We start from the raw sequence: 21,489 nt of genomic DNA, 5'->3' as shown, positions 1-21,489 counted from the left end.
ACGAATAGGTTCATTTGGTGTTGTTAAGGATGAGGTTGTTCTTTCTTTTTATTACTATTAACACATTTCAAACAAAGCCAAAACCAACAATATATTTACCCTACTGACAAGTATTATCTGTGTAGCTAGCACCTGGTATAGCTAATCCCTCCATGCCGCAGAACTTCATTGTCATTTAAGACCAATTAAACACATACAGTAGCCATACATTTGCATTTGTGTGACAGTTTCCTTCACTGCAGAACATAGTTTGTTCATAAATGCTAGATGGTAAAGGATAGCGAAGCACGTGATGAAGGAAAGATGTGGAGCAATTGCATACAAAGTTTATGGAAAGATGTAAACAGACATGAAAAGACAGCCATTAGTAGTCCTTTATATGACTCCATAAATGTATCGAGATAAGAAGAAAAAGGAGAGGGCCGAGTCAAATATAGAAACTGGTACCTTTTTTAAATCAGTCCAAGGGCGGCACACGCAAAACAAAGGCAACCTCCAAACGGTGCATGTTGTTAGCAATTGTACAGATAACTTCTGTGCCACACACTGCAAAAACACTCCATAATTAGCACAAATAAAGTGGGGCGAAAATTAGCTTTGCATTTTGAATGCACACAGGAAAAAGGCATTGACATGTCAAAGATGTATTAAATATCACCTTCAGTCTCATATGTATGATTGAGTTCAATAGGAAATGAATATATGGTTGATCAGAATATTCCTAATTTAAAAAACATCATATACAAGTCTGTGCCTGTCTGTGAGGCCACGTTTGCTGCTAATGCGCATAATGCAGAAACCATGTACAATAAAGACCATAATATTCTTGGTTATGTTAATGCAATGCTCTGCAGATAGCAGAAGCGTAATGGAATCATCTGATTTTATTTGCATAAATACACACCTCACTCCTCCAACTCACACTTCACATGTTGGGAAGCACTAAAGGTTTTGCAAAACAGACATACACAGCTGCCAAGTGAAATCCTTACATACAGAAAGCAATGTTTCCCTCAACTCTGCGTGGATAGTCAAAAAGCGTGTAAACAGGATTACTGTAAAGAAGTAAATTTATTTCATATGGTAATGAGCCATTCTGTGTGTCTTTAAATGGAGACAACTAATGATGTACAGTGGTGGAAAGTAACTAAGTACAATTACTCAAGTACAGTGCTTAAGTACAGTTTTAAGGTACTTGTACTTTACTTGATTATTTTCATCTTATGCTACTTGCTACTTCTACTCCTCTACATTTCAGAGGGAAATATTATACTTTCTACTCCACTACATTTATTTTACAGCTTTAGTTACTAGATACTTTTCAGATGACGATTTTACATAAAACACCATGATGAGTTAATAAATTACACTGCTTTGTTAAAGATAAGTCAGAATTTCCCTCAGATAGTTTCAAATGAATAACTGTTTGAGGCCCAAAGAGGTAAAACTGTCCAATATTTCACAAAAAGCAAATTTAAAGAAAAGTTCTGAAAAATGAATCAAAAATGTATGTAGCAGAGCTGTTTTTTTTCTTTCCAACCCAATCCATCATCTCACAACCCCTCAGATTTATCTTTTAATTTATCAGTCACAGATCAAGTTTCTGCAAAACAAATACTTTTACTTTAGTATTTTAATTACATTTAGCTGGTAATTCTTCTATACTTTTAGTTAAGTAGAATTTTAAATGCAGGACTTTTACTTGTAATTAAGTATTTTTACATAGTGGTCTTGATACTTTTACTTAAGTAAAAATCTGAGTACTTCTTCCTCCACTGATGGTGTCTTGATCATGGTTCTCATTGTCAATATATTCTATTTATTTATATTATGAATAATTTTTGCAGAATAAAGGGATGGGGAAGCAGTAAAGTCAGGGAAGTGACTGGTTCAAAGTGCTCATGAGCAAGGCATCCAACATGCTACTGAATAATTAACTTCACTGACTATTCATTTTGAATTCAGAAAGTGCTTTTCAGATAACAGAAGAAAGTCTATCCTACTGAATGTGTACGTGTTGTAAAAAAAAAAAAAAAGGCCCTAAAACTCTTGTGTACATGTGCACTCTGTAGGATGTTTAAACATTTAAATGAGTTAAAAGCCCTTTACTTGCAGTCTCACAGTTTTTACATGAGAGGAATATCATTAGTGGCAGGAAGTATACTGAAGCCATAACTTAACAATTAAATATACATGTTAAGAGGAAGAGGAAACAAGCTGTTTCCTTATGTTCATAAAATTTGCTCCTGTAAATATTATTCTCATTAGCATCCACTAATCACATACATATCATGTTGAGTACAGTAAGTAAGATATGATGAGAAATACATGCAGGGGGAGGAAGAGAAGAGTGGAAGATCACAAAAGAGAACAGTGCTTGAGAGAAAGATGGGACAGGAAGACATCAACTGAAGATACTCAGAGATAATTCTATTGTATTAGGAGAGACTCAAAGCAGATGTCTTGGTTCAGTCAGAGAATGGCTAATAGGAAAATCTAATTCAAATTCTCCCAAGATTACATTATAAATTCACTACAGGCCATAAAAAAGAACCTTTCAATTCGTGGGGTGTGTCAGACTGTCGAGATAATGTCCGGATGAGCTGAAGCTTTTCCCAGAAAAGCTAAAAGTGTAAAAAGTGTACCAGCTTTTTCTCATGAGTGTACCATGTAATATTGTGTTATTGGATTCAGTTTTAAGTGATTGAAAAGTGAAATGATTACACAAGAGTATAAAGATTGGTAAAAATGTTTCTGAGAGTGACAAGTGGACTTTTTTTTCACACACGCACAAACACACACAAGGTAGAGGCGATGGTTCAATAGCTATTGAATGGATATGCTGTGGCTATTGTCCAAATAGACCAGGGGCTGTGGGGATAAAATGGGGCATTGGTGGCTTTTGATCAGACTGAAGGTCATCTCAAATGGACAGGATTGCTATCTGCCTTTTGGAGGATAAGTCTGAAAGATCACCATAAAAGGTAACTGACTAAACTGTATTCGCAACAAAAGAATGTTTTCCTCTAGGCTCTGAAGCCACAAGTCCAGTGCCTGTCAGCATAAGAACCCAACAGCTACAACACAAGAATGACTTTATTTGGAGATTTTTAGTAGTAAAAAAGTAAATAAGAAATCTCTTTCTGTAACAATTATCCAAGGTTTTTACATCATGCTTGATTTAGCCAATTCACTACAACTCACATAAACGTTACATTTTAAATTAGCTAATATTTAAAGCTGCACATATTTTTGTATGGCTTGAATGATTGTAAAGTGAAAGGGTTGAAGGGGGTAGTGCTTAATGAAAAACCCACAGAGAATTATCACCCAACTCTGCAGACCTCCTCAGCTTTATAAAGAGTTTTAGCATCTTTCAGCTCTTTGTTTTGGTTTTCGGGCCTGCAACTTTACTGTTTTGGTTCTTTCTCAGTGCTTTCATCAACCTCATTTTGTGTTGCAGCAAGCAGTTGTATTCAGATATAAAGCTCTAAAAGCCCATTTTATGCCAGCTGTCCAGCACCTGTCCAGCAGGAGTTGGAGGGGAGAATGGGGTGGTGGGATTTATGACCCACATTGGACGGGTCACCAGAAACTAGCATGTCACCACATCAACTTCATAAGGTGATTAAATGTCAGTGTTTTGTTTAAAGCTTTTTTTAGCTTTCAAGTGGCAAAAAAGAAGAAAACAAAATGATACTGCTTCAAAGTAGCCAACAGCTAACCATTTAGCAAAAATGCTGCTGTGTTATTTGAATATATTTCTATATTATTTGTATTCCATATAATATGAAAATCATTTTGGAGACTCATGAAATTTGACTGAGTTGTGTAATCTATTACCATGAACATCAGAACTATTTTTTTTATTAATTAGGTCTTGATATCAAATACATGTAATGTAAAACTGACAAAACTTGATGCAGATGTGATGTTCACCGTGATGTTCACTGTGACCATCGTAAGAGTTTGCTAACTTATTATTTCATAGAATACAGACTTAAATGTAAACAATGGCTGAAAAAACAAAAAAAGCAAAAAATTAATAAATGAATAAAAAAAAACTAAACAATCTAAATGTCTATAGCATGCATTTAAAAAGGTCAATGGTTAATCATTCATGAAAGTAGTTATGGAGCATGCAAAGGCACTCGTATGGTCCTTCAATTTGTTCAACTTCTGAGGAAGGAAGGGCCAAACTAATATGGTCCCAGATGAGCAACAATCATCTTGAGGGATATGGAGATGTCTGTTCTTTGTCTCTGAAGTTCTTTGTCTTACAACTAAGTCACTTATAGAGGTCAGATGAAGTCAGAAAAGACATTTTGATCATAAGCTTATCTTTCCGGACTCCAGCAAAGACCCAAAGTGACCTTAATACATCTATCCAGAACCATTTCATTTCAGTAGAGTACAACGAGACCTCTATACTTTCTGTCTGCAATATATTTCCTCCTTACATATAGAAAGACGGATTAACACTGGAGAGAAAACTACTGCTGTACTGTTCTGTGGTTAAAAACTTTCATGCATGTTGTACTTCTGGCCACACCCAAATCACTGGGAGGAAAACCAGCTCTGACACTAAGGCCCTCCAACCGGATTACAATTATAATAGAGTTGTAATCTGGTTAGCTATATTATAGTTATAGCAAGATTCTCACTATTCATTGATTAGTTCTTCAACTTTAAGCTCAAATGAGATTTTGCAAGTATTCAAAGCTGCATTAAAGTAGGGATGCACAATATTGCTGATATTGATACCGATATATGCGCATTTTTTTCCACTTGGTTGAGGAAATTATTACACATGCAACCATAGATTGTAATAAGTATGATCAAGAAAGACAATATATGAAGGAAGAACTTAGGAAGACTGGAGTTCAGGAGCTCAGCATTGAAACTTTAATGAACCTGCCAAGTGGGTGAAGTAGTAGAGTTTTCTTTGAGTTTGAGACAGACAGGATTAATGGCTCAGATTTCATCTCTGGTCCACACTCCAAAGCAGAGGATGCTGGTAATGTACCTAATACGCTGGTTGCCAACCATCGTTATAAACCTAAGGCAAGAATTTTTTTCAAACAGTGGGGTACATTCTGTCAGCTGAGGTGTTTCCTATCTGTGAAGCTGAACACAGCCAAGGGGCACAAGGAGAAGGCGATAAATTGGTCTGTCATATCAGCAAAAATATTCATTTCGGGCCAATGCCGATATTTCATTTTAAAGCCTTTATCCGCCAATACCGATCGATGACGTGTTGATATTATTGTGCATCCCTACATTAAAGGTACTCTGTGGAGTTTCTGACCTCTAGTAGTGCTATGGACCAGTTTTCTTTTTTACAGTCAATCAATCAACTATATGCCTGGACTCTATAGCTGAAGTGGACATTTCAAGAAATAGACGGAGCCACACTACAGATTGTTTATGTATAATCAACCTGTGCAGCTGCATCACAAGTCTCCCATCAACAGTACCAACATTTCCTTCCACTTGACAGTTGGCTGTGCACAAATAATGCATCTTTTATCTGCTGGAGGATGAAGACCTGCATCAAGAGTCCTCATATCTAAATTACAAAATAAGTCATATGTCAGTGCTTTCCAAAGCAACATATATGAGCATTTTGTAATTTGGCTTCCCCATCAGTTAGACAAAGACACGCCAGCAGTACTTCTTTTAAAGTTGGGCGACTAAAACTACTTTGATAAGATGCAGTAATTATTGCAATTTTTGTCTCTTCTGTGAACAACACTACAAACACATACAATCCACTAACTTAAAGGCCAATTGTTTCTTTTTAAATCCTACATATTGGCTCTTACAGTTTTACAATGCTTTGTTCTAAAATTACCACAGTTCCAAAGCTGTATAGATCAAACTACATTTTTAAACAGTTGAAGGCATTTTTGTTTCTGTTAGAAAAAGAGGAACAGAAAGAAAGAGTAGTAAGAAGATCATTAAAAGCTTCATTCTGCTCTATTTTTGTATGCCTGTTTCTATGCTTATGTCAAGGTGCACAGCAACACAGCTGATGCTGGAACTTATTTAGGCCCTTAAGTTGTTACAGTGGATGAGCAGGCACTCCCACGTAGAGATGATGAGAAACCAACAAGCAGCTCTGTGTCTCCACACTTCATTGTGAGTAGCTGCCCTGTCAGGTTATGTTTAATAGACAAAAACACAACCTGCCTGTTGGACACAAGCTCACCCCTGTCACTCTAATGAAACGTTTCAAACTTTTAGTAACACAGATGCGATTGTGAGGTATTGTAAAATATTCTGAAGTCTCTTGTTTCACATCAGACTTACAGTATTAATACCTCCCCAACAGACTGCTGTAGCTTACATGGAGGCTTTTATTCCTCCATCCTGAAATATTTAAAGCAACATGAGAACAAAATGTATTTAGACTACTGTTTTTTCAAACCTGAAACATCCGTTTTTCATTTGTTTTTATTTTGGCTGCATGTCCATGTCAGAGTGCCCCCCAAGAAAAACACAATAGGTCGTAATGTCAGTCACCCAAAAATGACATATAATCATGTTTCAGTGACACATGCCATGCAGCAGCTGTAGCAATTATGACCCATAGCAGTTCAGATGATGTATATAAAAGTTGCCAAATGTCCTGATTTAGAAGTGATGGGTTAGGTGGAGGTATTTAACCCAACAGTAGACTTGGACACAGGAGACTGCGGTTCATTTCCAACCGCGAATGTTATATTTCCAACTATGGGTCAGGAGAGTTTTTTTTAAAGAAATTAAAAACTAATTACGATCATCCCTTAACCTTAACCCCACAGTTATTGTAGCCATGACGATGAAGGTGGCCTAATTTTAAGGAAGTAGTAACTTTAACCCACACAACATGTTCCTCTAACCTTAACAAAGTCATCATTTGAACCCAAATTGTGATCATTCCCTAAATCAAACCAAGTGTCAAACCATTATTTTTTAAATGATGTGTGATGATTTGGAAAGCACAGAGAAATGATGTTGTCCTGTTGATTACTGCCGATAGGAGCTCCAGATTAGAAAACGCTCCTATGTGTACTTCTGGAGTGCACATGGTCAAACTACATATTTAATTGTTTAATTTATTGTCTCTTTGTTAAGTCACAAGTTTGAAAGACATGAATTTTTACCCAAATTGGAGTGTTTATTGGAGAAAATATGGTATTGGGTTGTATCATGGGAACTGTAGGATCCAGTGATTTTGGAAGTGGACCCATACACATCATCAATTCTGACCATTTTGATTTTTAATATGTCTCTTGTGAGTCTCGCATACATACATTAATAGCAGTAGCATATATGCTACCATTTATGGGCTTGTTAATGATTATTATTATTATTCTAAACATTAATTCTCACTTCTGCACTACTTTGTTTACGCTACAAAAACATTCCTACTCTCCAGCACCTGTACCACCCCATAGAAAAGTGATGAAGTTCAGTTATATTAATTTTTGTTTTGTTTATCAAGTATGAAAACAAGTATGAAAATCCCCCATATTAATAGCCGTCACAAGGGTTGTGCGAGTGGTGCGGCTGCACAGAGCCTTGCATCTCTTGAAGGTCTCGCAATGCAGCATTGAGCAAACATTTCCCAACTGTGAGATAGCGCCAAGAATTCTTCTGATTGCGGCATCAGAGGAGTAAGAGCAGCTTTGCAAAGTTTAAACAAATCGAGAATTATTTGCATAAATCAGTGACTGTGTGGGCTTGCCATTCCATCCATTGAAATGGATGTTGTATCCAAGATGAATTACACAGAAAAGTGAAGTCACATAATTCATTCCATTTAGTCTATTGTGAGTCCATTTCATTTATTTATACAACATGACAGGGCCTCGCACCCCTCCCACAAGAGCTCTGCTCATGCTGTATTGATAGAACTAATGTGTTTACATGACCGTGGCCCTCGGACAGAACTATACTTTTTTATTTTGGATGTCTGTTTAAACCTTTTTTTATTTTAGATGCCTGGAAGCATGAGTGATTCTAAAGAGGAGTTTGTTGATGCTTGGTCTGACTCTGATAAAAGCTCCAGACTGATGGATGGTTAGAAAAGGTCCAAGGGTCCTCTCAGACTACTCTATCTCTATTTTACTAAAAACCAAATTAACTCTGAATTTTGCCTCACATCATTCTCTCTCCCATCTCACATCCTGCTGTCAAAGCCAAGGCCTTCAAAGACTCACTTGTTTGTTCACTGAGCGCCTGGGCTGCTGCCCTCCTCTAAATACTACTTCACTGTTCTCCTCTTCATTCCTTTCTCCTCTCTTCTCTTCCTGTTTTCTTCTCTCTCTTTTTTACCTGTGGTCATGATTTTCCTTGCTCAAGAAAATGAGAAAAAATAAAATCAAGAAAAAAACCAAATCAGCAAATATATAATCAAATGCTGAAAAAATCACAAGAAAATACAGAAAGATCTATATTTTTATGTTTGTTTGTTTTTTCAGTCTTCCAACCGCAGTGAGCTGAGGTAGCACCAGCACTTTTTCAAAACATCCTTGTCATTAAATTGATCCGGGAGGTTTTACATAAAGGATCTGACTACAGGGTGTTTGAGACGACAGAGCTGTGCTGCTCAATTCAATTAGTATGCAGATTGGATGGAATGTTGTGCCCCAAGATGTCTTTCATTGATTTTCTTTATGGGAGGTGATATGAAGCAAACACACACACAAAGAGCTGGAGGACAGCTGACACAGTTTATCTTCTTTGTCTGTGTTGAGGTTTTGTGAGTTCATTAAGTATCTGGGTGATGAACTGCTGCTCTGGGACCAGTTTAGTTTACACAATGGTAACATTTCCATGACCAGTTATCTTAACATGTCGTTAAGTGGTCACTGATGACTGTTCATGTTCTTCAGTCAAGTGCCATAGGTTGAGTGTGTTTGAGTGTCCTTTATCTGGTCAGTTTCAGATCATCTAGTAATACGCTTCAGACTTATTAATTTTAATATTAATAGTAGTATTAATCTGTGTGCTGGGGTCGTTCATTGTGATGAACCCAATTATCACCTGACTGCAGTTCCCCGCCTAATTTGGATGCAAGCATTTAGCAGCTTAAGTGCCAGATATTTCCATCAGGAGTTGATGGAAACATAAACTGAACTAAATGAAGAGTGAATATGGGACTTAAATTCATCAGGTGGCCAGAAATGTTTTTTTTTAAACATACTGAACATATTGAAACCAGCATTGTTCATATCCATGTTTACTAGCCAGCAGTCTTCTTCTTCCCTGCCTTTGGTGGAACATCACTGCATTTCCTGATGTTTCAAAACAGCAACACATTCATAAAAATGTTGCTCCATGGTGCTACTAAATGTCAAATACAAAAGCCAGTGTGGATATGCCTCAAGGTTCCGTAACACTGATGGTCACTAGATGCTAGTGCCAAAGAAATCCTATGATCCTGATAAAAATTGTATTCAAGAAGGGTTTTTTCTTCTTTTCTCTCAGAATACAATTTCAGGTGAAACTACAAACTCAATTTTTTTCCAGACATTATGGTCTCAAATACTAATTTGACTTCTTTCAATGTGTGTGCTGTGGACAATTTGAAAGAATTTCTGCATTAAAAATATTTGAAAGGGTAGGTTTACCTTAATCCCCCCAAAAAGTAAAAAAAAAACAACAACAAAAAAACTGCAACATTTTCTGCCATCACAATGGGGTAAAAGAAAAAAATCAAAGTGGTTTTCAGCATTTTGAACACCATAAAAATCCATAAACCTTGCTGAAACCTTGCTTTTTACTGAAATTTATAATACTTAACCCTTTCCACAGTTAGGTCTGTGGACTATCCTGAGGAACTGGGGCAAACTGTGGAAGGTTTGAGTTGGTCAAATGTCATTTTTTTATGCTTTGAGCACACATAATGAAATTCTATCCATCCCCATTAAGAAGGTAAATGTCTTGGCAGCAGATGTCTTAATACTATTAGCAAATCAAACTAAGTTCCATTGTTTATACCATCCATTTAGATGAGCAATGGGATACTTCATTAACCAGGTGTGCTCTAAAAATTCTCCCCACACCTGCAGTCTTAATGGGCACTAAGGCTCTGTTAACAATGTTTGGCAATACGTCACACAAATAGGCACCACAGCTAATTACTTGAAAATACCACAAGGGTCGGTATTGGAACAAGGTGGACAATGTACCTTTATGTTTATGTTTATAGTCTATATTAAAGAGACGTTATATAATCCATTAATTCCACTGGCTTCAGTTACTGATCACCACAACTTCAGTAACTGCTAAAATTCAAGTGATTGGTGACTTTCTTGAAAGCACAGCCTGGTGTTTAAGCTCTGAAGGTCAGATACCTCAAGCATACATAAAGTAATTATGACAGTCAGTGGTGCTGTAATAAATGAAAAATCCTACCAAACCCCAGCAGATATATTGCAATTGCCAGTTAGAGCCACAGGATAGTGAAAATTGATCCTCCCTATATATAGCGATTATCCCTTTAACCTCAGTTAGGAGGTCACATGTGGATGCTGCTCTCTCAGAAGTGTTTAGGAACAGAGCGACTGGTGTGGAGGCTGAACAGATGCCCTCTGTTCCTCCGAGGCAGCTGGGCTGGCTCGGAGCCTGGCCGAATCCACCAAAATAACGATAAATCAAACACACCCACATCAGAAAGACACACAGACGCACCTCAGGGTGACACACAGGTGCGCCGATGTGTCCACATGCACACTCGAACGCAGAGACTGTCAATCAGTTGGAAATGAAAAGGTAAACACACACATGTAAAGATGCAAACGAGCACAAGGGCAGAGGCACCTACACACACTCCCACACACACTGTTACAAATCAAACTGCTGAACAGAACCAGTAGCTCCGCATTATCATGCACAGCACTTTCTTTTTGATGATGTATTGATATTTTGGAACTGCTGACCACTAAAGCCGACAGGATTACATCATTTGGCTCATAAGCAGATAACATCTTGAGTGATTGCTTCAGTGGAGGAGCTGCTTTATTGTACATTATGCCTGGTCATATCACACTAGTAGGGGGTCAGCGTGTGAGTGTGCTGGCAGTAGAGTAATATGTGTTCATGCTGACGTATTCAGTATTGAAAAAGCTCCACATGACCCTTGTTTGCTTGAAAAAAAACAAAAAACAAAGGTTGAGTGGTGTCACATGGGAGCAGTTTGAGTTGCGGCTGCACTCTCGTCTCCTCTTTGTGATGACATGTCAACATCAATATTATTTGTACACTGGATAATAGTATATCATCTGCCAATTGACCTTTGTTTTCTTTCAGGTGGCAAATTGATGAGTTAATTCAGTTTCATTATACAGCACAGTCCCCTCAGTTGGTTAGCCTCATTCAGAACAGCAGATGAATCACATCTCCTCCTGATGAATCCTTTGAGCATCTGGTAAAGAGAGGCAGTAAATGCTGAAGTCATATTTCATTGATGCTATTATTACCAGACATCTGGATCAAGGGCAGGTCAGACTTGATGTGCGGTGCTGCTGACACATTGGTGTGGGGATTGTTGGTTTCCACTTGACACCTCAACTATTTGAAACATTATGAGATTTTTTCCCCTGTAAAAAAAATCCATTTACTCTGTTTGGTTGTCATGGTCACTTGGAGTGAAACAGAGCTCACCTCTGACCCTGGTCTGACCTGCATGAGCCTGAGATGAGAATTACATCAGTGAATTTAGCCGGCAGTGTCGGCTATATCATGAAGAAGCACTCTGTGTACAGCAGTGTTTGACCTCCATACTCTCGCTATTATATCAGCAGCGTGAGCTAGAAAATGCTCTGAACTCTCCGATGAGGTAAGTCATGTATAATAAATCACTTCAGTTATTTGAATCAAACCATAGCTGTCTACACAGAGAATCTTAGAGATGTTCCAATAAAGACCCTGAGGGGTTTTGACTGGATGATTCTGAGGTTTTCTTTCCATTGCATACTTGTTTATATTCAATATGTACTTGGAATAAAGGTCACTTTAAATCAAGGAATATTTTTCTTAAAGAAGTAAGAAAAATTAAAGGTTTTTAAGGGCTATTCAAGATTCAAAATTTTATAAGTCACATGCTAATACAATATGCACAAGATGTACAAAAAACATAAAATAAATTATAAACATATGTGCTGTTTTATTTGGGCTGTGAAATCTTTCTGTATAAAAAAAGTACATATTTCACAGTTGTAAGGTAAACTAAACAATACAATTTTGTACTTGCTCATGTGCTAAAGTGCAGGGCAGTGAAAGGATTCATAGTCTCTCCGTGTTGGACTACAGCTGTCTGCCTGAGTGCAGAAACTGGAATAATCCTGGTTTAATAGTGGCTCAGGTGGTGAGGATTCTTCACTAGTGCGTCAGTCCTGCAGAGTGGGGGTGTAGATCCAATTGTTGCATGATATATAATTTTATACATCCATTATATACTAAAGCATATTCCAGCTCACATCAGCTAACACAACTAACACACTACTAATTTGCAACAGTACATACATTTAGCTGGAAATGTAATGCCACCTAAATGATGTTTTTTGTCAACATAATGAAGAACTGTTTTGAAGGTACAAATCTGCCAAATGTTACAGAGAGCATCTGCAAAACATTAAAGCTGTTTCATTTGTTCTCCAGCAATATCTGCTCTTGAAATACAATATCTGTTTGTAGCAGCTAAGACACTCTTAAACTTTTTAATACTCATGTTTAGGCCCACAGAACAAAGATCATGGTCCTGGTTAAATATTTAAAACTGCAGCTTCTGCAGTTCGATTCTGGCAGCAGACCTTTGTTGTTGTTTTTCCCCCATCTCTCTCTCATCTCTTTTACTGTCATCTCTGTACTTCACTGTCTCATAAAAAGGTATAATATTCCCCCAAATTAATTTTAAAAATATATATTGAAAAATTCAACAATGATTTGAACCAAGGTGTTTTGTTGCCTAAATCTTAACACATGCTGTACTCTGGAGAAGAACAGCAGTGTCTGGTGTCACCATCTTACCCATTGTATGTCCACCATCCTCTCAGTCTTCCTCCCCACCATGTCCATGTGGCAGCCATTACGTTTCCATGAAAATACATTTAGGGAAAAGAGTTATCTCGGGTGACATTCGGTCACCTAACCTGCATGTTCCCGGACTGTGAAAAGTAACTGCAGCACTGAGAGGAAACCCACACCGATGATGGAAAAGTCAATGAACCCACAACCTCTTCTCTGTGAGGCAACAATGCTTCCCACCTTACTGCTGTTCCACTCTGCCACCAATATTGTTTTATAATAAGGCATTTTTAAAGCTTTGATGAGGAGATATAAGAAATAAATACATAACTAATGATCAAGTAGGCTGATCATTATGCCTTTCAATAATAAGGCAATTTAACACATAAGATCGATTCATCATTCTGGAGGAGTTGCCAGGTTAGTGAAGCAGCATCAATGGTATGTGTTCCAGAAAACACATCAAACTGTTGGTTTCCATCACAGTGGAAAAAAATCTTATGTCATGTGCAACATGTGACCTTACTTTTTCAGTGTCACTGTTTTGTAAATTTTGTTTTCGCTACTAATTCGTTGTTAGTATTTGAAATCATTTGAAAAAAGATAAACAGTATACAGTAGCTTGTGAGCCTTCTTTATGACATTTTCACCCTGCACTTGTGTTTCCTCCCTGCATTCTATACTCTACAAAGAGTAGTACTGATAGCTGTCTTAATGTTTTCTGGGTCAGTAGTTGACTAAACACTCCACTCAATGCATGACAGCATCTAGCTTACTCGTAGCCTTTATTATTAGGCTGCATTTTCACCGCGTAAAATCACTGTTTTTGTTCAGGCAGCGTGTCACGGTTGAGAGCTGCATTGATGGTGTTGAAAAAGTGAAGTAAGCGTAGAGAGATGCTTGCAGGCAGTTGTAAAAAAAAACTACAATATGTAACTCAACAAGATAATAGAAAATAAGTTTACTTTCACAATGTTTTAACACTGTTTTCACCCGAGGAGAACGTGACAATATTGAAGCATAACTTTTGCTTAAAAATATACTAGAGGTCAAATAAAATCTGATCTGCAAGAAAGCCATGTGGAAAGTGGAATGGTTAAAGTTGCAATATGTAACATTCAGCCACTAGATGTCGCACTACAGCACCAACATCTCAGACCAAAACAAATGTGTGTCGTTTACTCAATAAAGTTGGAAAAAAAAAGAAAGCCGACAACTTACAAAACTCAGATGAAACTGTCAAACTAGGCAGTGCTGATCAAATATGGGTCACAATTCTGTTACTGCATTGCCTATTTCTCACCTCAAATGCTTTCAGAAACATATTTTGGTGTGCTGTTTAGCTGTGATTTGAGAAAGTTTGTGATGCAGCTACCATCTTGGAAATGAATGTGGAGGATATGGAGGGACTGACATACACTAACATGCTCATGCGGCCGGTGCAGCTACAAAAACAAAGAGCAAAGAAGCTTGGATAATGACACACACAGGAGTGTGACTTCATTCACTGCTCAGGTTGCCATTACTCCACTATATCCTTACATAGCAAATAGTTGTTTGCTGACAACCAGTGAGGCTGAATGTCATTCATTGGACCTTTAAGAATTACTGGGCAAATATAACTTTATCTCAGTTATGTTATTTGTAACTACCTAGCTTTTTCCACAGTTATGAAAAAGTAGAGGCTCCAAATTAATTCTGATACATTATGTTACATGTTAGCCAGCTAATGCTCTGTTAAACATTAGCTTGTTGCATAGGTCAATTCGCCACTGAGGTAATGGTACCGTTAACCTCTCAATCGAGTGTTGGAAAGCTTGAAGAAATTTCAAGAAAAGGAACAAGAAGAAAAACATATTTACAAGTAGAGGGGTACTTTAATAAGGCCTGTGATTCCTCATTGCCACACTGTGGTACTGTTAACCTTTCCTTACCCCCATGGACTCGCCATGGCATGCCTTTAGGAATGCTACAGAGACACACAGCCATCAATTTCTACACACCTGGTCCTCACCTGACTACAGGACAGATTGTAGGGCTTGCTCCCCAGCTCTGTCATTCCCCTCTTTTTGTTGACCTCGGATGCCATCTCTGCAATCATCACTCCTCTACCTCTCGCTTTCATGCTGCCACAGACGGCTTTTTGTCTTGTGTTGGAGTAACAGGTCGGACTCCCCAGCCACCCCATAGGCCCTGCAGGGACTGGTGCTTACAGGTTTAATCAAAGAATACACAGGTGTAGACGATCTGTAATTAACTGTGGGTACAGCCAGATGCAAGAAAATCCAATGCAATTGCACAAATATTCATCTTAAATGTCTACTGTGTGACAATACTGTAAGCTGTAAAACATATTTTATAGTCCTGGACTAACATTAGTGCTAACGTGTTGGACAGGCTAAACCATCACCTGAACTGTGCCTAAAATGAAGCCTTTTATTTGTTCAGCTACTTTAGCTCCGTATTTCTTTCACACCTAACACAGCATTGCTATCCTACTTTAACAATCTATCCCGGGCTTTGTTTTGTTGCAGTTACTTAACGTGTGTTGAGTGCGTCCGGCAGTTTCTGCTGATGCCTCATACCGAGGCTTGTACCATTTTCAGAGAATCACGTGACCGATGACAAACGAGGCCTCGGTTTCAAAAGAATCATGTGATGTTTCAGTTTGAGATTCAATTTGTTGATATAAGGTCTGTGAAACCTGAACCTTTTGTGGGTGTAGTTGGTTGGTTGGATTGCAGAAAGTGCTGAGAGTTTGACAGTTTGCTGAAGAGTGGTTGGTGGAAGTGGAGATGGAGGTTTTTGAATCGCGTTTGATGCTTTTGAGAGTATCTCTTGCAAAAATGAAGCCTGTAAGAAAGAAGAAATATTCTCCTGTTATACAAAAATAATATCTCCTCAGTGCTGAGACATTATCAAGCTCTTTATGAGACTGCACAGGCTGATGATAACCCAGATACCAGGCAAAATAATGCCATTTTGTTTGTTAATCAATTTTGTTTGCTGTTGTTGTTGTCATATATATACATTTTCATAAGTATGATTATAATACATAACTAAAATAAACTAATATTGTTTTCCCTAATTTCCAGAAAGCAGGTGGTGGATGAGGCCTTAGTGAATATGGTCATCAAATTCTCAGCCATTCACAGATGGGGGATTTAGGGAGCTAATCCATGCACTGGACCCTACTTACATTCTCCCTACAAGGCTTATATGTATGTATGTATCTATGAATAAAGCAGATGACAACAATTTATATTGGACAATTAAGCACTCCTCTCATTTTAAGGCTTTAAAGGCCATAATTGATTCAAGGTATCAGGAGGCCAAGGAGAAGGAGAAGGCCAAATTGCAGAAGGCCTTGGCAGTCAGTCAGACATCTGATATGTGGACAAATATAAATATGGATGCCTCCCTCGCGGTGACCTGCCACTATATTGATGAAGATGATAAGCTCAGCACTGTTTTGTTGGCAGTGGAGAAGTTTCCCCGAAGCCACACAACAGAAAACATGGCTCAAGTGAAAATTTAGGAGGAGTGGGGAGTAAAGAATGAAACATCTTGTAATAGATGCTACACGAAACATGGTGTCCTGTGCCAAAACGCTGCAAATTAGACATGCAATATGTATTGCACATTCAATGAACTTAATTGTTAGAAAGTCATTTGATCAGATCCCTGCCATGAATGACCTTCGTACCAAAGCCAGGACCAGCACCACTGCAAAAGAGAGGCTAACCCAAGTACAACAACAAATGGGAAGACCAACACTGAAAATGATAAACGAAGGAGACACCTACTGGAACAGCAGCTTCCTCATGTTGGAACGCTTATATCATCAAAGGGATCCAGTGGCAGCAGCCCTGGCCTCTCTAAAAACAGACATCACCCCACTGAATGCCCAGGAGTATGAGACCATAGAAGAGAGTATTCATGTATTGTCCCCTTCTAACCTTTGGAGTATTTTATAGTGGAAAGTAGAGCAACAAAACCCCTCTAGCAAAGTGAAGCTGAAAAGAATCTGTGAAGAATGACAGAATCTCTCCACAGATTTGTGTAAGACTGGTATCATTCATGCCCAGGATGATCCAATCTGTCATCAAAAACGAAGGTGGGCATGCAAAACATTTAAGAATAAAAGAATAGAGTCTCACTAATGAAGGGTGCGCTGACTTTTGTTGCAGAAAGTTCTTAAATATGGACCTTTCATTATAGTTTAATTAGTGTTTCAAGTCAATTCTGTTTTTCATATGAATTAACTTAATTCTTCTTGGGTTTTGTCTAAAAACAAATTAAACTGTATTAAAATGGAAAAGATTTGTAATTACTTAACATTTTAATGATTTTGACCAGGGGTGTACTTAGTTTTGTTATATACTGTATAAACTTCAGTGGGACAGATGTCATGTGAAGTAAAATCACTGTCTTATCAAATGTTTAAAATTTTTTAGGTGGAAACCTGTGGCTTCTGCTGGACCTGAGTTTCTTGGGTTAATCTTTAGCTTGCATTGTTACTTACCATACTCATCATGTTTTCCTGGAGATAAAAGGGGGAAGCACCCAACTACTTCCTGCTTTTAGTCGATCTGCAGAGTTGGAGCTGTGAGTTTGTCACAACAAGCAATTCTTTTCACATTACACATAGTGATTCGATCCATTGTTAATAACATAATATACAATATATAAATATTAGTGCAGCTTTAAATTAAGTTCTTCGGAAAGATGACTGCTGTGGACTCTTCACTTTTCCCATTGGTTCTTGGGTTCACAGATGTGAGGTCTGCAGATGGACCTCTTGTAGTCATTTGACATTCATTTGGTTTTCAGCCTCATATGAAACACATGAGTGTGATGGGTATAATAAAAGCAAGTCAAGTTATTTCTCTGTTGCTTGTAGCTACTTGTTGATAGTTAAAGGTCCTCTCCTAACACTTCACAAATACGCACACACACAGAAAGAGACACAGCAACCAGGGCTCGGAGGCCTTTATTAGCTCCTTCATCAGGGCTTTAATGTGACATTTATCTGCCGTTCTCGCCTTTCATTACTTCCATCAGTAAAGGTCAGGCTCGTGCATGTGGGCCCTCTCAGGTGTTTGGGCCCCTCACCCTGTTAAAACACCTGCTACCCAGGAGCAGAGGGGATATTACTTCATTACTCATGTGTTTACCTGGTGGGAAGAATGCCATCTTTACTTTGCTCCTAAGTTAAAAGAGAAAAGGAGGGATTTCATGACATTCAGTGTTCAGCTATTGAGTTGAGACACAGTAATCTCCTCAAAAGTCTTCTCAGTGAGGTGGGAAGGCTGCTGCTTGGATAGCGTGGTGTGATAGTGGTGATGGAGGAGGAGGGGGGTTGATGGAGGCAGAACTTCCTGTCTGTCTCTCTCTGCGTCCCAGTGAATTGAGAAATAATTGAGCGCAGTGAAAGCCGAGCATTCATTCAAGGACCTTGACTGGCGCTGCTGAAGCCTGGGGGCTCAGAAGTGATTCAGCACCGCAGAGCAGCGGACAGGAGAGAGAAAGAAAGAAAAGAAGGAGAGAAGAGAAGAGAAGAGAAGGAAAGTCAAGGAAAAAACGAGAGGAGAAGCAGGAGCGAAAGCTGCGCGCTGGTTTGGAGACGTTATTTTACTGCTTAACAGCCAACATCATGGCAATGACAATTTTTTAAACCGATGAAAACTTCTCTCATCGCAGCAAAAACCCTCTGCTTTTGCCTTAACAATCACCCAAACTACAATAAATTCGGATTTCATTTGATTTCGCGGATGCGTCGAGCGCACCGGATTATCCAGGGGTGTAGCCGCGGTGCTTCTGGTGCGTCTTTGCGCTGGTACAGGCTGTGTGAGTGTGTGTGCGAGCGTGTGTGAGAGGTGAAGGATCAGCCGGAGTGGCCGACCAGTCAGAAGGATGCTGGAGGGCAATGCCTGCAGAAAGAGAGGATGAGATTTGTCGAAAGGCGCTGGAACTGCTCTCAGACCTGTGCTCCAAGGGAGAGGTGCAGGACGACAACTGCCTGGATTTCATTTACTACTTCAGGGACCTGGCCAGACCCCGTTACACGGACTCAGGTCAGGCTCCACAGACTTCTTTATTGACAGTTTCAAGTACAAGCTGGAGTTTTATTATAGGCTGCATACATATATGGCTAAATTGACTGAAGTTTGATTTCATAGTGAGCATTCAGCTGATGTACCCCCACTAGAGAAAAAACACATCTTTTTAAACTTTTCAAACTGAGATTAAAGAGAAATGTTTATTTAAACATGAAACTAATTTTGTTTCCTATCCTGATGTCCTTACATGCAATTCATCATCTTGCTTTGAAAATTAAGAAAGTTATTTTAATTAATTATTTCAGAGCTAAGGCATCCTTAGTTAATATTAAGGGTTATGTGCATCCATTAATAGATGATTTTCTTAGTCCCATAGTGGTAAGTCTAATAAGAAAAGAAAAAACCTGCTTTCCTACAAATAAAAAATTGCATTAACACACAGCACACTGTGTTTCAGTGTGTTCACCACAAATGCGAGAAGAGTATGATCTGTGAACTTGTTGCTTGCATCTATTAGCACCAGCAGCATCTACAAAGCATTTCAGACCTATACAGTATATGTGTGTGTTTGTCAAGTCCACCAGCGTATCTGGCATCTTCCTTTCACAGCTGAGGAGACTGAAAGGGAGTGCTGCTTTGGTTTCTCTTTTATTCTGGAGGCTATAAAGAGAGAGAGAGAGAAAGAGAGAGACAGAGAGGAAGAGAGAGAGAGAGAGAGAGGGAGAGAGAGAGAGCCCCACCCAATATTCCCCATAGCTCCCAGCACTTTGCAGACATGGTTCCAGCAAAAACGAAGACCAGTGATCAGAACCAGTTAATGCTGCTTGATTCCCATTCTGGGTCGGTTGGCTCAATATCGCCATCAGACACAATATTTGTAAAGAAAAGAAACCAGTCTGAAAATCATCCTGACACTCTTTGAAACTTTGAAAAGGCTCCATCTACATGACATTTTCAGGCAGTATGAAAATTTCACTGCAAAAATCCAGAGGAAAATTGTAGGAAAATTACAGAGAGAACACTTAGTGATGCTACCTATGTATTGAAAAATTTGAGTTGTTTTCTTCAAGGATGATTCCACAAAACCAGTCATCTACTCTACTGTGAAAAATATTCACTATATTGTGTGTGTGTGTGTGTGTGTATGTGTGCACATGCGTGTGGTTTTGGTGATGTTGCCATGGATATACAGTACATATCGAAGCATGTAGGGTATTGGATTATATTTCCCATGCATATATGATGTACAGTGTACATACTGTATGCATGTTTGTGAATTTATTTCATCCCTCCTCTTTGAGTGTGTGTATGTGTGTTTACATGTATGTTGGTTTTTGTTAATGGCAGCCGTGGCTGGACCGCTGCCTTTAAACATGTTACAATCCATCATTAAACATGTATGGTGAAGAGGAAGTTCAAGCTACCAGATTGGTTCCCCTGAGGAGCTGTGACCCACTTCCTCTTGTATTAGACTGCTCTAAATGCACACACACACAGTTTGATCCACAACAAACAACTATCCCTGCGAGCCGAGAGGGGAGAGACTGGAGCCTGGCAAGTGCTCTGAGATGCTCTAAGTTTTGGGAGTTTCACATTTTTTCTTACAGTTTCAAAAAGGCCTCATCTAGCCAAAACACCCAAACAAATTGTTTCACACTCAAAGCAAAGCCACAGGAGGAGCAGATTTTAGCATCATAACAGGAACATATTGGGCCCCACATGAGACGATGATGTGCAGGTGTTGTTCCATTCGAAATGTACAAAATAGTGTTTGATTATTAAGGTGCAAATAAGTACAAACTCATACTAAATTAAAGGTAGAGTAGCATTCCTCCAGGCTGTAGTGGGTACAGAAATAGGCTATTAACAGTTAATATTTGGCACTTCATAAATCATATTTGGATATTCAAAAGGGGTTTTCTCAAGTTCACAAGCCTCCCAGGCTTACCATTGATGTTAGCTGAAAACCCCACCTTGAATAATTTTTTCCAATCAAGTTTCCCTTTGTGTTAATGTGTGACTAGGCCAGTTCTGACATTTAATACATGAGCAAATGTTTAATTACGTCCCCAGACAAAGTAAAAGTTAACATCAGTTAAAGTAGCACACAGCTTGGCTGGGCTTTCCATTGAACACAGGTGACATGTCACTGCTCATGTAACTCCTGTCAGTTGGTTAGGGCACCTGTATGGAGTATGGCAGGATCTAAGGAGGACAGTGTGAACAAGCTTTTGTTGCTGATAACTCTTGCTGTTGGCCTGAGGAAGGTGTAGACACAACAGACTGAGCTAGAGTAGCTAGAGGAGCGCCCTAGTAGCCTAATGGTTAAGGTGCATACTACATAACCACAGCCAGGGACCTTTTTGCATATTAAATCCTTATTCCTCCTTATGTTTACTGTATATATCTA

General features: G+C 38.7%; 1 protein-coding gene across 1 annotated transcript in view; it reads left to right on the top strand.

Moving 5' to 3' along the window:
* The first annotated feature begins 18,448 nt into the window (after window positions 1-18,448).
* Window positions 18,449-21,489, top strand: part of syt9b (synaptotagmin IXb) — a 52,925-nt gene continuing 49,884 nt past the window's right edge. Inside the window, exon 1 of the mRNA XM_067588895.1 lies at window positions 18,449-19,094. Within this exon, the coding sequence (XP_067444996.1) occupies window positions 18,947-19,094 (148 nt within the window). The 5' untranslated portion in view covers window positions 18,449-18,946. The remainder of the gene's footprint in view (window positions 19,095-21,489) is intronic.

This window comes from Thunnus thynnus, chromosome 5 (assembly GCF_963924715.1).
Source record: "Thunnus thynnus chromosome 5, fThuThy2.1, whole genome shotgun sequence".
NCBI lineage: Eukaryota > Metazoa > Chordata > Actinopteri > Scombriformes > Scombridae > Thunnus > Thunnus thynnus.
This window is presented reverse-complemented; position numbering and strand designations above follow the sequence as displayed.